At 39.5% G+C, this 17,352-nt stretch overlaps 1 protein-coding gene across 2 annotated transcripts in view; it reads left to right on the forward strand.

Moving 5' to 3' along the window:
• The window catches only part of LOC131349231 (CD209 antigen-like protein E), a 28,792-nt gene extending 14,018 nt beyond the window's left edge, over positions 1–14,774 (forward strand). The window contains exons 1-5 of one of the 2 annotated variants that reach the window (XM_058384753.1): positions 3,329–3,700; positions 13,300–13,644; positions 13,886–14,022; positions 14,149–14,255; positions 14,459–14,774. In XM_058384753.1, the coding sequence (XP_058240736.1) occupies positions 3,559–3,700; positions 13,300–13,644; positions 13,886–14,022; positions 14,149–14,255; positions 14,459–14,597 (870 nt within the window). In that variant the 5' untranslated portion in view covers positions 3,329–3,558 and the 3' untranslated portion in view covers positions 14,598–14,774. Of the gene's footprint in view, positions 1–3,328; positions 3,701–13,299; positions 13,645–13,885; positions 14,023–14,148; positions 14,256–14,458 lie in introns of those variants that run through there. The other variant, XM_058384754.1, reaches the window with a different exon arrangement.
• The last annotated feature ends 2,578 nt before the right edge of the window (positions 14,775–17,352 follow it).

The raw sequence follows: 17,352 nt of genomic DNA on the forward strand, positions 1-17,352 counted from the left end.
TGCACCCAATGGTTCAAACATTGTATCCTGAAGGCGGTGCCATGTATCAGGATGATAATGCCCCAATACACACAGCAAGACTGTTGACAGAGTGGTTTGATGAACATGAAAGTGAAGTTGAACATCTCCCATGGCCTGCACAGTCACCAGATCTAAATATTATTGAGCCACTTTGGGGTGTTTTGGAGGAGCGAGTCAGGAAATGTTTTCCTCCACCAGCATCATGTAGTGACCTGGCCACTATTCTGCAAGAAGAATGGCTCAAAATCCCTCTGGCCACTGTGCAGGACTTGTATCTGTCATTCCCAAGACGAATTGATGCTGTATTGGCCACAAAAGGAGGCCCTACATCATACTAATGAATTATTGTGGTCTAAAACCAGGCGTTTCAGTTTCTGCCACCGCACGTCCAGGCAGTTCGGACTGAGAGAAGCCCTGTGTCGAATCGCTGACACCCAGCCTCCCTCCTGGATCTGACTCTCCTCTTTTTTCTCCTCTTCTCCTCCAATTTTTTTTTTGGTGATTAAAAGCTGGTATTCACATGCTACCTGGCTCTGTGTGTTGTTCTCTGTCCCTGCTCAGCGCGCTACAATATATATATAAGATGTATGAATTCAGTAAGTTCCGGAAAATTTGATTCATAAATGCTTGGAAGACTGCAGGAGCATTGGTTAGTCAGTAAGACATTATCAGGTACTCAAAGTAAGCACTGAGAAGGTTCAGTTTTGTGAAGTAGCGAGCAATACAGAGTTGTATCAATGCTGATGGGACCAGGGGTAGGGGATATGGATACTGAACTGTGATGGAGTTTAGGCTATGATAATCTATACAGGCCCTGAAGGCCCCATCCTTCTTTTCCACAAAGAAGAAACCAGCTGCTGCAGGGGATGTAGAAGGGTGAATGATGCCTGCTGCAAGGGCCTCCTTGATGTTCTCCTCCATGGCTTTTTTTTTCATTTGCAGACAGAGGGTAAACCCGATATCACTGGGGTGCAGTGTTGGGGAGTACCTCTATCCTCCTAAGACCTGAGCTTTGGTTTGGCTTGCATTTCAGATTTCTTCTAGCTATTTGTTGTTAGGAGGAACCAATAAATATAATAACCAGATATTATCTTTGAACATGAAGCTACTTCTTTTTTTACAACAGGTTCCAGTTACAAAGAATTAAGTATTATGGTGCACACAACCAAAAATGTGATGTGTCAGGTTGTAGGAGGTTAAAGCACAATTCCATGGATGATTTGGAGGTAATGGCATGGCTCGTGCTTTGTTGAAGACCTCCCTAAGATCATTATACTCCTTGGGTATGCATATGGTAGCCTTGGGTTCAGGGCTCTACACCAAAGTAGACAGACATGGAAAATGGATGGTAGTTTCCAGGCAGTATCCATAGTTTTAAGCAGTCCTGGGACCATTGGCAAAATTCTTTACTTTTTCATGAAATCACTAGGTCATGGGCCTGTAGCCACAGAAATCCCAAGATAATGGGGTTGGTAGGTGAGGACATTACACTCCAACTCATAGGGTAACTGTAATGGTTTGATGAGTAATGAAACCATCGTCGATGGGTCAATTGTCCACCGCTGTGACTCTGAGAGGCATGGTGCAGGAGATGGTAGGGAGTTGAAGATCCTCCACCAGTTTTCGGTGTATTGGGTTAACAGAGAATCTGATGTTGTAATAGTTGTTGACATTCATCTGGAGACACTTTAGTTTTGCCCAGTTGCATCAGTTCAGGTGCGCAGCTTGAGGTTGACAGGATTTGTGACTGGGGTTAGGTAGTGAATGTAGTCGGCGCATGGGGTGTTGATTCGTCAGTTGGATAGTTAAGGTGATGTACTTGGGCAGTGGAATATCCTGGTGTTTGTAGGCCATTTCGGCCTGTAGAGTTGGGTAGCCCCTCTCTGAATATAGCCTGTAGCACTAAATCATTCCTGCACCTAGAGCCCGAAAACTCATAGTATATACTTGGCTGCCATTTTCGACCCCTGGTGAAGCTGCAGCAATTGTGCTGACACATCCTGTCATCCAGGGGTATATTTAAAAATATCTCGAATGAGCTGTGCAAAGTTACTGTATGAGCTTCTCACCCAGTTGTCACTATCCCATACAGCGGAGGCCCAATTCCAGAGCCTTGGCCATTAGCAGTGTTAGCACTAGCGCACACTTAGCCCTTGTATTTACCTCCCATTTATTATACACTTATTCTCTCTGCGTGCCAAATTGACCGGGTCTGTTTTGACCGCTTATAAAAAATGAGGTATGTATGATCACCATTTTTTTGTGTTTCACCTTTTTAGTCAGCTTGTTTCCAACACATTAACATATATTTTGCATTTTTTTTTAAAAAAATATTTGGTATTATAAATCTCATTTATATAAAATTATACCTCATTTTTGAGTACTTTTTACACCGGGTCAAACTGACCCGAAGATTACAGGAGGGTTAGTAGCATCTTCTCCGTAGGCCTCAGGCTGGTGTGAAAATTAGACATCACAGTGATGTAGAAAGCCTCAACATTGGTTTGCAGAGCCATCGAATTTCCCAGGTAGAGCCATTTTGGGGGATTTAATTGGCCCGTGGGTACGGCTCGGAGGGCTTGTAATAGATTGGCGTTGGCGCGTTGAAGAGCCACAAGTTGTTCATGGTAGGCCGCAAGCATTTCACCTTGGCTAGCGATGACAGCATGTAGCTGGTTAACATGTGCTGGATTTCCAGGTGGTGATGTATTCTATGACCTCAAGGCTGATTAATTAATTAATTATCAAAATAATCCAAACCCCAATCCACAAAACAGAGTCGGAGGTAACAGGCACAGAATCCAACATGGAGTAGACGATCAGTGGGGCTAACAAAACCAAAAACGTTAGACAAAAACACAGTAGTCAATGAAACAAGAATGAGGTCAGCACACAGAAAATCTACTAAAAAACTGAGAACAGTGAATGGCTTGGTAAAGTAGTGTGAGCAAACAATACTGCGCATTGAATGTAACATGAGTCCGTGATTTATACTATTGAAAGCAGGAAGTAAACCGGAAACAGTTCAGTATTCCTAAGGCTAATCTGGACATCACATGATATTTTTTTTTAAATTGTATTTATTATTAATTATTTATTTATGAAACTTTTCATTAAAAAATACCACTTTGTTTTTGAACTTTGGTTAGTTCTGAACCAGTGAGAAACCTGCACAAAATAAGTGAACCACCATCAAGTACAGAGCAAATAATGAGAATGAGGCAAGGCCTAAAGCAGATGATGACTAGAGTACAGCTCTCATGACTTTCATGACTATGTAAGGACATATGTCACTTCTGGGTTACAGCCTTCCTTCTTTAAGCATCTTTATGTTGTGTGAGTTTAGCACCCACATTGACCATACCCAGTTGCAAATGTTTTGCATTGCAACAGGAAATAGGTTTTGAAACATAACACAATCATATCCAGTCCCTTAGACAGTGTTCTTTCAGTCAGCCACTCTGAATGAAGTTTTAGAGAAGTTTAGAGAAGTTTTTAGAAGTTTTTATCAGGATTACTGTAAAGAGAAGAACGGAGATGAAGGAGGAGATTTATGCAAATGCAGAAGCTGAAGCAGACAATAAAGCTGATTCCAGTGACAGCGAGCATTCATATGAAGATGTTTATGTGAATGAGGACAATTTGCAGACCCAGAGGGACAAGCAGTCAGAGAACTCAGGTAAAATAAAGTCACACTTAGAAATATGTGTGTATGTAATTATCTACTTAATTTCATTTACTGGTGTAAAATGTATTCCATTAAAATGTATTCCACTTCTGTAAAATGTATTCCATCCATTAAAAAAGAAGTTCATCAACAATCTGTAAAATTGAACTAAATGCATTTGAACTAAATGCATCTTTTTAAAAGTCATGGTGTTATTTGAAATGAAAGCAACAACCACATCTTACACACACACACACACACACACAAATAGCATATGACTAACACAAACAAGCAGCCAAATGATTAACAGTATGGTTGTATATCTCCCTTTTTCATATAATTCTATACACATCATTATACAGTGAGTGAGGGAAAAAAATAATTTGATCCCCTGCTGATTTTGTACGTTTGCCCACTGACAATGAAATGATCAGTCTGTAATTTTAATGGTAGGTGTATCTGAACAGTGAGAGGCAGAATAACAACAATAAAAATCCAGAAAAACGCATTTCAGAAAAGTTATACGTTGATTTGCATTTTAATGAATGAAATAAGTATTTGATCCCCTATCAATCAGAAAGATTTCTGGATCCCAGGTGTCTTTTATACAGGTAAGGAGCTGAGATTACAGTAGGAGCACTCTCGGGGAGTGCTCTTAATCTCAGCTCCTTAACTATATGAAAGACACCTGTCCACAAAAGGAAGCAATAAATCAGATTCCAAACTCTCCATCATGGCCAAGACCAAAGAGCTGTCCATGGATGTCAGGACAAGATTGTAGACCTACAGAAGGCTGGAATGAGCTAAAAGACCATCGCCAAGCAGCTTGGTGAGAAGGTGACAACAGTTGGTGCGATTATTCCCAAATGGAAGAAATACAAAAGGACTGTCAATCTTCCTCGGTCTGGGGCTCCATGCAAGATCTCACCTCATGGAGTTTCAATGATCATGAGAACGGCGAGGAATCAGCCCAGAATTACACTGGAGGATTTTGTCAATAATCTCAAGGCAGCTGGGACCATAGTCACCAAGAAAACAATTGGTAACACACTACGCCATGAAAGACTGAATATCCAGTAGCGCCTGCAAGTTCCCTCTGCTAAAGAAAGCACATGTACAGGCTCATCTGAAGTTTGCCAGTAAACATCTGAATGATTTAGAGGAGAACTGGGTGAAAGTGTTGTGGTCAAATGAGACCAAAATCCAGCTCTTTGGCATCAACTCAACTCGTCGTGTTTGGAGGAGGAGGAATGCTGCCTATGACCCCAAGTACACCATCCCCAGGTGACAGGACAACTGCACCGCATCAAAGCGACGATGGATGGGGCCATGTTCCGTTAAATCTTGGATGAGAACCTCCTTCCCTCAGCCAGGGCATTGAAAATGGGTCGTGGATGGATATTCCAGCCCGTCAATGACCCAAAACTCACGGCCAAGGCAATAAAGGAGTGGTTCAAAAAGAAGCACATTAAGGTCCGGTAGTGGCCTAGCCAGTCTCCAGACCTTAATCCCATAGAAAATCTGTGGAGGGAGCTGAAGGGTCAGCCACAAAACCTTAATGACTTGGAGAGGATCTGCAAAGAGGAGTGGGCCCAAATTCCTTGAGATGTGAGATATGTGCAAACCTGGTGGCCAACTACAAGAAATGTCTGATGTCTGTGATTGCCAACAAGGGTTTGCCACCAAGTACTAAATCATGTTTTGCAAAGGGGTCAAATACTTATTTCACTCAATAAAATGCAAATCAATGTATAACATTTTTGAAATGTGTTTTTCTGGATTTTTTGTTATTTTTCTGTCTCTCACTGTTCAGATAAACCTACCATTAAAATTACAGACTGATCATTTCATTGTCAGTGGGCAAACATACAAAATCAGCAGGGGATCAAATAATTATTTCCCTTACTGTATACACCAATCAGCCATAACATTATATATGACCCTTGCCTAATATTGTGTTGGTCACCCTTTTGCTGCCAAAAGAACCCTGACCCATCAAGGCATGGACTCCACTAGATCCCTGAAGGTGTGCTGTGGTATCTGGCACCAAGATGTTAGCAGCAGATCCTTTAAGTCTTCTAAGTTGCAAGTCAGGGCATTCATGGATTGGACTTGTTTGTTAAGTACATCCCACAGATGCTTGATTGGATTGAGATCTGGCAATTTGGAGGCCAAGTCAACACCTCAAACTCGTTGCTGTGCTCATCAAATCATTCCTGAACCATTTTGGCTTTGTGGCACAGCACATTATCCTGATGAAAAAGACCATAAAAGGGTTTACATGGTTGTGCTTAGGTACGTGGTACTTGTCAAAGTAACATCCACATGGATGGCAGGACCCAAGGTTTCCCAGCAGAATATTGCTCAAAGCCTGACACTGCCACTTGCCTTCTTCCCATAGTGCACCCCAGTGCCATGTGTTCCCCAGGTAAGCCACACACACTCACCTGGCCATCCACGTGATGTAAAAGAAAACGTGATTCATCAGACCAGCCCACCTTCTTCCATTGCTCTGTGGTCCATTCTGATTCTCATGTGTCCATTGTTGGCACTTTTGGCAGTGCACAGGGGTCAGCATGGGCACACTGACTGGTCTGCGGCTATGCAGGACCATACACAACAAACTGTGATGCTCTGTGTATTCTGACACCTTTCTATCAGAACCAGCATTAACTTCTTCAGCAATTTGGGCAACAGTAGATTGTCTGTTGGATCGGATCACGTGTTTCAATGTGCCCTGTCGCCCTGCCACCCATTACCCTGTCACCGGTTCACCACTGTTCCTTCCTTGGGCCACTTTTGATAGATACTGACCACTGCAGACCGGAAACACCCCACAAGAGCTGCAGTTTTGAAGATGCTCTAATCCAGTCTTCTAGTCATCACAATTTGGCCCTTCATCAAACTCGCTCAAATCCTTACTTTTTCCTGCTCCTAACACATCAATTTTGAGGACAAAATGTTCACTTGCTCTCTAATATATCCCACCCACTAACAGGTGCCATGATGAGGTTAGTCATCATGTCTCATTCTAAGACTCAGTCTTATTCACTTCACCTGTCAGTGGTCATAATGTTATGGCTGATCAGTGTAGAAAACATTACCAAAACACATGCAATTAAATCAGGAATTATTTGATGCACTGTAGTTCTCTACTGATCTGATATAATCCGGTTCACAATTTGAATTTAAATTCACAATTTGGTTATGGTCCAGTGTAGCTATTGTGTTTTACATTGTCATTGCTATGAAACTCATGAAAGCAGATGCAACTGCATCTATTTGAATACAAAAAATAGGCCTTGGATTTGGGGGAATCCATAGATTGTTCAGATTTTTCCGGCTCTGACCTCTCCTTGTGACTTGGTGTTGGGAGTGGGTATCGTTGGTAAGGCAGATTGAGCGTGAGTGCTGGAGCTAGATGCCATAGAGGCAGCCTGGGAGAGATGTTCCACTTTGGAGCAGGGATCTACCAAATGCTGCCTATTAGCTCCTCATGTGATGTGAGCTGCATCCATGAAGAGGCAAAGTATTCTGACAGTATTCTGTCACGAATGGTCAAACCAAGTAATTAAACATTGAACAAAAGTAAGTCAGGCACAGAGTGTAAACTGAATGATAATTTGCAAAATTAGAATGAATGTGAAGACATTTAAACAGTCTTAAGACATTAGACATTTAAACAATCTTCATGGATATACATCAATCAGCCATCAATCAGGGTGTGTTTGTGGCTAATTGAAAACGGGTGTGCTAAAAATCAGTAGTGGGGAAGTGTGTGTGTTATTGGGAAGTAGTCAATAGCAGCCAAGGCTGCACTGTTTGCTGGGAAATGGACTGACAGTGACATGACAGTCATGTGCATAAAAAGTGCTTTAGGCATATATGTATATAGTCTAGCAACTCAATGCAGTGAGGGCAGAACACAACTCTCAGGAGACAGGATCAAGGGAAAATATCAAGTACAGAGCAAATAATGAGAACTAATGAGGCGAGGTGAAGACTAGAGTGCAGATGAAGACTAGAGTATAGCTCTCATGACTCATGATGGCGTGTCAGTTTAACACATTGACCACATTGACCATACTTGCATGTGTAATACAATTCAACAGGAAATAGGTTCTGAACATAACATGAACACATACAGTCCCTTAGGCAGTGTTCTTCCTATGAAGTTTTAGACAATTATATACCAGTACAAGTGTGTTTTATAAGGACTGAAAACTACAGCAGTGAAAGATCAGGATTACTGTAAAGAGAAGAATGGAGATGAAGGAGGAGATTTATGCAAATGCAACAGTTGCAGCAGACAATAGAGCGGATTCTAGGGACAGCAAGCAATCAGGTAAAATAAAGTCACACTTAGAAATATATATATATGTATGTAATGATCTACTTTATTTCATTTACTGGTATAAAATGTATTCCTTTTTTATCATTATTATTATTTCACCACAAAAGACAGTACACTGTAGACAAATAAAACAACAAATCCAAGAACAAAAGACAAGAGGACAGGACTTAAATGACCCATTAATTAATAAATAAATAAATAAATAAATAAATAAATAAATAAATAAATAAATAAATAAATAAATAAATAAATAAAAAAAAAATAACATATGTAAATATATAACTCAAGAATAGGCTGCCCTCACCTTATTGTAATAATAAAGTTGGGGAGGGGGGTCATTTATTCAAGGGGGCTCCAGGGTGGTCCAGCTAGGTATGGTTTACCTTTTGTATTGCTTTGGTTGACGGCTGGCCCGTCACTCGTTCCCCTCCTAAGCAGCTCCCCAGCCCTAAGGAGGGAACTTGTTTATCAAAACAGTCGAGAAGTGGTGACCAACACCGAAACCCCTCCTGTTCCACCCAGAGTGATACCCCATGGGACCAGACTTAAATAGTTATATAAAAAAAGAAGAAGAAGAAGAAGAAGAAGAAGAAGAAGAAAAGGAAGAAAATATTATTAATATTATTATTATTATTATTATTATTAATAACTTTTTGGTTAGATGATAGTGACAGGTGATACTAATGGTAATTAGGTAGATCAGTCAAAATAATTAAATAAATAAAAAAGGCACCAAGACAAAGCAATAGTAATGTCAAAAAGAAAACAGTGGCAAGTAACAAAAAATAAATAAATTATAACAAAAGAAACCATAATCATACTGTTATTATATAATGACCTTATTATGTAATGACCTTATCACTAATAATAATAATAATAATAATAATAATAATAATAATAATAATAATTATTATTATTATTATTATTATTATTATTATTATTATTATTATAATAAATAATAGTAGGAGGAGGAGGAGGAGGAGGATGTAGCAGCGATGTATGTGCAGCCTACCTAGCAGTTAATAATAACAGTGGATCAATATGTGCTTGTGAGTAGGAAATAGTTATATAGTCATAGAGTATATGAATTCAGTGGTCAGTAATGTTAACATATGATGTTGTTAATCATAATCATAATAATAGCAGCTTAGTGGTTAGCACATTCGTCTCACACCTCCAGCGTCCCGGGTTTGAGTCTCACTCCCGCTCACTGTGTGTGCGGAGTTTGCATGTTCTCCCTGTGCTTGGTGGGTGCTCCGGTTTCCTCCCACAGTCCAAAGACGTGCTTCTAGGCTGATTGGAGTCTCTAAATTGCCCGTAGTGTGTGATTGTGTGTGCCCTGCGATGGGTTGACACTCTGTCCAGGGTGTATCCTGCTTTGATGCCCAATGACTCCTGAGATAGGCACAGGCTCCCTGTGACCCGAGAATAGATCAGATAACTGGTACAGACAATGAAATGGAAAAAAAAGAGAAGAACTAAGTTTGTTTTTTAGGAATTTGCGTGTGGATGTGCGTGGGGATTTTCATGGCTTCATCCCCAAATGTCTCATTTAAACTGAGATATTCATTAAAAGCTGATATATTGGTTTGTATGTAGCAGTTATTTTCTCTATAGTTATGTTTTCTGTGGGAAATCTCAGGATTTTCTTTGTGATAGAGAAATGAGTAGAGGGTTTCTGTATTTAACTGGGAGGTAGTCGACTTCTGAGAAAACAAAGAGATGGAGATGTGGGGATTCTGCAACTCAGGATGGTGGAAAATGTATAATGTGTAAAATATATTCCATTAATCTTAATTGTTTAATATTTTAAAAGTCATTGTGTTGTTAAAGCAACAACCTCATACAATCTCACACACACAAACACGCATACATGCACAGACACAAATAGCAAATGACTAACACAAACTAGCAGCCATATGATTAACAGTATGGTTGTGTTACAGGGGTGTAAAATAGCCTTAAACCAGGAATGTGGGTAATAGCACTGGTGTTGGGAGTGGGTATTGCTGGTAAGGCAGATTGAGTGTGAGTGCTGGAGCTAGATGCCATGGAGGCAACCTGCGAGACGCTGACATGACATTCATGTGCATAAAAAGTGTTTAAGGCATATATGTATATAGTTTAGCAACTCAATGCAGTGAGGGCAGAACACAAATTCTCAGGAGACAGGATCAAGGGGAAATAGTGTTCTTTTATTAAGTGCTCTGAAGGTTCAGACTGAGAAATGGTGAATCAGGGAGGCATGGCGTGCACTGCAGGAAAGTGCTTGAGCAGGGATTTCAGCAGGCGATGAGATTTGAGGAGAGTCATGTTGGTAATTATGACGGAATTTCTAAGGCAGAGGAAACACACCTCACCTTTCAGTGCAAAGAACAACCCCTTGCTGCAGAGCTTCATTTTGTTCAGTGTTTTCCTCCCAGACAGTGAGGAGTTTCTGCTGTGTTGCTGACTGGCCATCACAGATGAGCTGCGCTAAGTAACTAAGAACTTCTCACCCAATCGTCGCTATCCCATACAGCAGAGAACCAATCCAGAGCCTTGCTTGTTAGCAGTGTAAGCACTAGTGCACACTTTGTAGCATCTTCTCCGTAGGCCTCAGGCTGAAGTGAAAAGTAGATGTCGCACTAATGTAGATAGCCTTGACAATGGTTTGCAGAACCATTGAATTTCCCAGATAAAGCCATTTTGAGGAGCTTTGATTGGCCCGTGGGTAGAGCTCGGAGGGCTTGTAACAGATTGGAGTTGGTGCATTGAACATCCACGCGTTGTTCCTGGTAGGCCGCAAGCATTTCACCTTCGCTGGCGAAGACAGCATTTAGCTGGTTAACATCCGCTGGATTTCCAGCAAATTCTGTGACAGACAGAGACAGAGTAGAAATCCATACCTTATAATAATAATAATTCCATGCCATGGAATCAGACCCATACAAACAAGTGCTGCTTTATTAACAGGGGTGAAACAAGACTAACACAAAACATAAAACAAACTAAGCATAGTTAACAGAAACACGACATAAGCATGAAAACCAGGACATACTGACAAACGGACAGGCAAACATACAAACATGCCAACAAACACAAGGGCTTATATATATTTTTATGTATATATATATATATATATATATATATATATACTACAAAATAATCAGCTTCTTATTGGTGAGATGAAGAGTTTTGTTTCATTTTTTGTGAAGTGCTGACAATATTTCTCCTAAATTCAAAATATAACTATTGTTATTTAGAGTGTATATTTAAAGGAAATGACAACACATCAAAATACAAATAAACAAAATGCAAATAATTTGTAAACAAATTGATTTAATGCTTTGGCTAAATAACATTAAGAAATCAGTATTTGGTGGAATAACCCCGATTTGCATGCGTTTTGGCTCCATGCTCCCACCAGTTTTTCACATTGCTGCTGGGGAACTTTATACCACTCTTTTTGCAAAAAAGCAAACAGCTCAGCTTTGCTTGAGGGTTTGTGACCATCCATCTTCCTCTTGATGACATTCCAGAGGTTTTCAGTAGGGTTCACATCTAGAGATTGGGCAGTGGTCTCTTATATTTTTCCAGACCTGTATATATATAGAGGTCAGGACATCAGAACAAATAGGGAACAGGTGACAAATGCGGGAATGCAGAGCAATAGGAGGGTTGTGGCACAATATACATGGGGAATACAAACAACAAAGCAGGCTCAGACGATTCAGCTGCCAGCACCCCCTCCAGTGGTCTGGCAAGGAACTGTCCCAGTGGTTCCTCACAGGTATTCAAACGAGGAGTTGTTTTCTGCTGCTTGTGTGTGATCAAACACACACCACTTTCACTCCAGTGAAATTCTTTTTCTACACTAATACCCTGTCAAAAATATGTAGTACAAAAATAATAGCAGAATTTGTGCGTTTTTTCATTGGTGTGTCAAACGGTTTCCCCATTGGGATCGGTTTCTGCCTAGTTCCAAAAGAAGGGCACTTTTCTTCCAAAAGTCTACAGTTGTCAGTCAGGGCATGTGAGGACTCAAATGCAAAACACAGTCCAAGTTCAAATTCAGTCTTTAATGGGAAAACCATGGTTAGGCTTGAGTAGTTAAAAAATAAAAGCACAGTTCAGAGCACGAAGATACAGAATACAGACCTGCCCAGTCTAGGGTTGGTAAGGCCGCTGACAATAAATAAATAAATTAATAAATTAAAACAGCTACGCCCCTTCTCCTGTCCCAGTTCACAATGACCAAAAGAAATGTTATACAAGCTGAAAAGTTTATTATCTCACAAATCAATCAAAAGTGGAAACTTCGGAAGGGGATCAAGGCCAAAATAACAAACCAAATATGAACTAACTAGTGTAAGAAAAGTTGAAATTACCTAACAAAGGCAATCCCCAAATTACTGCTTCCTTAATAACTAAAGATTGGTTTACAAATAAAAAAAAAGTTATACAGAGTGCGTGTTTGCTGCCAAAATAATTTGTACGGCGTTCATGGACTGCCAATTCAGCTGCATGCTTCTAAGCCATTCACGTCCAAATAAGGGTTCTCCACCCTTTTTTAACACGTAAAGATCCAGAATGCGTGTCTTGTTTTCGCATTTTACCTTGACTTTAATTTTAGCAATTGGCACAATTTTCTCTCCTGTGTAGGCCTCAATTTCAGTTTACTAAAATGGTCCATATAGTCCTTGCATGAAATTATTGATAGTGCCGATCCTTCTATTTTCAACTTTACTCCCTCAGTGAAAGGAGTGACCCAGATCATTTCTCTATCTGCCTCTTTCAGAGAATGTAACTCAATGTACGAGAAGCCTGTCACCTCTGAACTGTCCGAGTCTGACTCATCCAATTTATTAATCTTTGCACTTCTTTACGCAAACATCCTTGTTTTCGACTCTGCAGGTTTTGCTTTAAACATTTTCATTACATTACATTGTCTGCACACTTTTTCTTTAAACCAACATTCTGCAGGAACATGCAAGTGTTTGCCACATCTGAAACATATTGAACTTTTATCACTTTGCTTAGTTATGAACTTGATTGTGAGCACAGGTTGTTGTGAGCAGCCTCTTTTGCATGCTCTCACTATGAAGACCACAAACAAGCCTGTCTCTGAGCGTGTCTGACAAGCCATCTCCAAACTTGCAGTGCTCTGGGATTTCTTGGATTTCTGATTTTTTTAAGTCTGTTCATATTTTCATTCCTGTTTTGAATGTGTAAATGATATGAAAATACACACCTCTTTGTGGCTATTCCCCATTAGGAGAAGAGACTACAAGGAGCAGGTGTTACAGACTGACTGCAGTGTGTTTGCTGCTGCTGCTGTGTGTTCTCCTGCTGACTGCCATCACAGTGCTGTGGATCGAATTCAACATCCTTAGTACAGAAAAAGACATGTTGGAGACCAGTCACAACAACCTGACTATAGAGAGAGACCAGTTACAGACCAGTTATAATACCCTGACTATAGAGAGAGACCAGTTACAGACCATGTACAACACCTTGACTAAAGAGAGAGACCAGTTACAGGCCAGGTACAACACCGTGACTGAAGAGAGAGACCAGTTACAGAGGGATAAAGCAGAACTCCAGAGGTTTTCTAAACTGGGTGAGTAATACTTACCACAATACAGTACCTTAATAATTCAGTTACCTAATAGTTTCATTCCAAACATGTCTAAAAGCAGAACAACAACAAAAAAAAAAAGACATTCAGGAAACAATCAGATTTTAATAAGCTAGGATTGTTCAAGAAATATAATCAGTGATGAGGTCCTTTCTAACCAGACTGACTTTACTTGTACTTGTTGTGGCTTAACTATTTTTTTCTTCTCCATTGTTACTGAAAGGTCTGGATCCAGGATGGATATCTTTCAGCTCCAGTATTTACTACATCTCTAATGAAGTGAAGACCTGGCATGAAAGCAGACAGGACTGCGAAAAGAGAGAAGGAGACCTGGTGATCATAAACAACAAAGAGGAACAGGTGATATAAAAACAGAGAGAGAGAGAGAGAGAGAGAGAGAGAGATAAGATTCTGTATTTATAGACAGGATAGATCATAGAGAGAAGAAATAATTTAAATTCATATATATTGTTCTCTTAATCCCAGGAGTTTATCACAAAACATCTGGGCAACAAACGGGCTTGGATTGGTCTGAGTGACAAAGACACAGAGGGGGAGTGGAAATGGGTGGATGGTAAACCACTGACCACTGCGTAAGAGACTTTTTATATGTATTTATATGTGTTTATTCCCAAATCTATATTAGACATACCAGACAGTTCACTGCTGACTGATTTTTTTTATACAACCTTGAATGCTAAGATCATCATAATAACTATATTCCATAACCACAAGATCATTTGTAATAAATGTGTGGATCTGAAGGTAACTAAACACTGATCTGTTTGCTTTTCAGGTACTGGTATGAGACGGAACCGAATAATCAAGGTGATGAGGACTGTGCTGAGATTTCTGATAATCCAGGAATGAAGAACTGGAATGATTTTTTATGCTTCAATGAAAGAATATGGATCTGTGAGAAAAGTTATTCTTAGGAAAGAAGTATAGTAAAATGTGAAACAGAAGAGTAAAATGATACAATATTCATAAATCAAGCTGATATTTTGTGGTTTAGTTCAGGTTTTATTCTAATGCTTAAAAGATGCTTTAAAAGGAATGCTTAAACAAATGATTAAAAATGCTTTTATTGTATGTCATGCCAAAAACCCCAAATAAACAGAGAATAAAAATGGATTTTAGTCACTTGCTTGCATCTATTTACCGTATAATGTAATAATCATACACCAATTAGGCATAACATTATGACCACTGACAGGTGAAGTGAATAAGACTGATTATCTCCTCATCATGGCACCTGTTAGTAGGTGGGATATATTAGGCAGCAACATTTTGTCCTCAAAGTTGATGTGTTAGAAGCAGGAAAAATGGGCAAGCGTAAGGATTTGAGCGAGTTTAACGACCCAAGCCGCCAAGAATCTTGATTTTTGTGCAACTACAAGCTTAAGACAATCTCACACAGCACTGAATATAGCAATGTGAACTGACTGTAGTTTTGGTTTCAGGGATTCATGTCTAATTAAAATTAAATTCAGTTGAATTAAAGATGTCTTTTAGTTGTTGAGGGATCTAAATTTAGTGCATTTAACAGCCCAAAAAGTAGGCATGTGGAAGATTTGAGATCATCCATCGCTATAATATCCTTGATAGTTACTGATAACTATATTGGTCTGAATCACTACTGCATCAGGATATATCTATAAGCATCAGCCCCATCAGACTAGTCGTGGAGATGTTTTTCTGTTACTCAGAGAACAGGATCCAGGTTAAATTTATTCGAAGTGCTTGATGTTGCACTCTTAGATAAATCCCTGCCATCTCTTGCTCTGGCCACCGTGTATAGACCCCTGGGGCCCTACATTGATTTTCTTAAAGAGAAACTGTTTGCACAGTTTCTCTCAGAGCTATTGGTTAATTTTGATAAAGTGTTGATTGTATGAGATTTCAACATTCACATAGCTGATGCAAATGATGCTTTAGGACTCACATTTATGGATTTAACTCCTTTGGGGTTAAACAAAACATCACTAGACCAATTCATTGTTTTAATCATACCCTAGAATTAATAATGTTACATGGAGCAGATATCACTGGTATTCTACGTAGAAGCGATGATATCACAGACCATTACCTCATACTGTATACTCTACCTGTAGAACAGATTAGCCATAGATCTGGTAGAACTAGATTTTGTAGAACTATTATTCCGACCACTAAAGACAGATTCACAAGTAATCTGCCTGATCTGTCTCAACATCTTACTAGACCCCTAAAAGCAGATGATCTAGATGGAGTAACTAACAGCATAGGCACTATTTTCACTAGCACATTAGACACTGTTGCCTCCATCCGATTAAAAAAGGTCAGAGATAAAACAACTGCATTCTTATACAATAGTCATACCCACGACCTTAAGAGAGCAAAGTGGAGAAAAATTAAATTAAATGTTTTTAGAATTGCGTATGAAGACAGTATGTCCAGCTAAAGACTCTAAAGGCTCTAAAAGCTGCTAGGGCTGAGCACCTGAGCAAGCTGATAGACAATAACCAAAACAATCCCAGATTCTTATTTAGTACAGTGGCTAGACTAGTAAAAAATCAGATATCTGAACAGAGTATTCTATCATAGTTTGGTAGTGAAGACTTTATGAACTACTTCACTGAAAATATTGAGAGTATCAGGAACAAAATTGTAGGTGTTCAGACTTTGACAGCATCTCATGAGCCAGTCCTGGCTAAAGCCCCACACTTCTACAATGCTTTACAAATATAGAACAGGAAGAGCTATATAAACTTATCACCACGGCTAAATTAACAACGTGTTTGTTAGATCCAATTCCAATGGTACAATGGTTTAGATCCTACCTGTGTGTTTGATACCATTTTATAGATTTAAATGGAGAACTAACCAGTTTAATGTCGGTGGAAATATGGGGTCCCACAAGGATCAAGTTTTAGGACCTCTGCTCTTCTCAATATACATGCTTCCCTTGGGTAACATCAACAGAAGGCATGGGATTGTTATGCTGATGATACCCAGTTACATATTTCATCAAAACCAGATGAAATACCATAGTCCAGCCTGTGGTCATGTTTATCTAATCACACTGGCAAAACACAGAGTGGCTGTTTAAAATATAATATCATTTTTGATATTATTTACTTGATTACAGACTCTTATATTCCTGCTGTATTTTGCAGTGCTCCTGCTCATCATGTAATCGGTTAAAGTCCAAACATTTAAGAAATAATTCAATTCAATTACATTTCATTACATTACATTTGTATAGCACTTTTAACAATGGGCATTGTCTCAAAACAGCTTTGCAGAACATAGGAAATGTAGTACAAAAGCTAGAGATTAATATTAGACAAAAAGGAACCAAATGGTAGAGTGTGATTATGAATAATGTCCTTTCTACCGTCATATACAGTCAGTTGGAGTTGTGTAACCAAGAGCTCCTGGGCAACTCATAAATTAGCTCAACATCTAAGTTCATTATAGCTTCAACACCAACTCCCCCATGCTGAAGCCTTCAGATGCTCAATGATGGAGATGCAGCATATATAGAATTTAATTTGGTGTATTGATTAGAAGGTCCGAAATCTTCATGAAGCAGAATCCAACTGGAGATGGTCCATTTCTGGATGCCTCGGGATCCTTGCAGGGTTGGTCTCTTCTCGGTCTTCTCATCAAAGTCTTCATGAAACGGAACACATCTGGAGCTGGCAC

The sequence above is a fragment of the Hemibagrus wyckioides genome, linkage group LG29 (genome assembly GCF_019097595.1).
Source record: "Hemibagrus wyckioides isolate EC202008001 linkage group LG29, SWU_Hwy_1.0, whole genome shotgun sequence".
Taxonomy (NCBI): Eukaryota; Metazoa; Chordata; class Actinopteri; order Siluriformes; family Bagridae; genus Hemibagrus; species Hemibagrus wyckioides.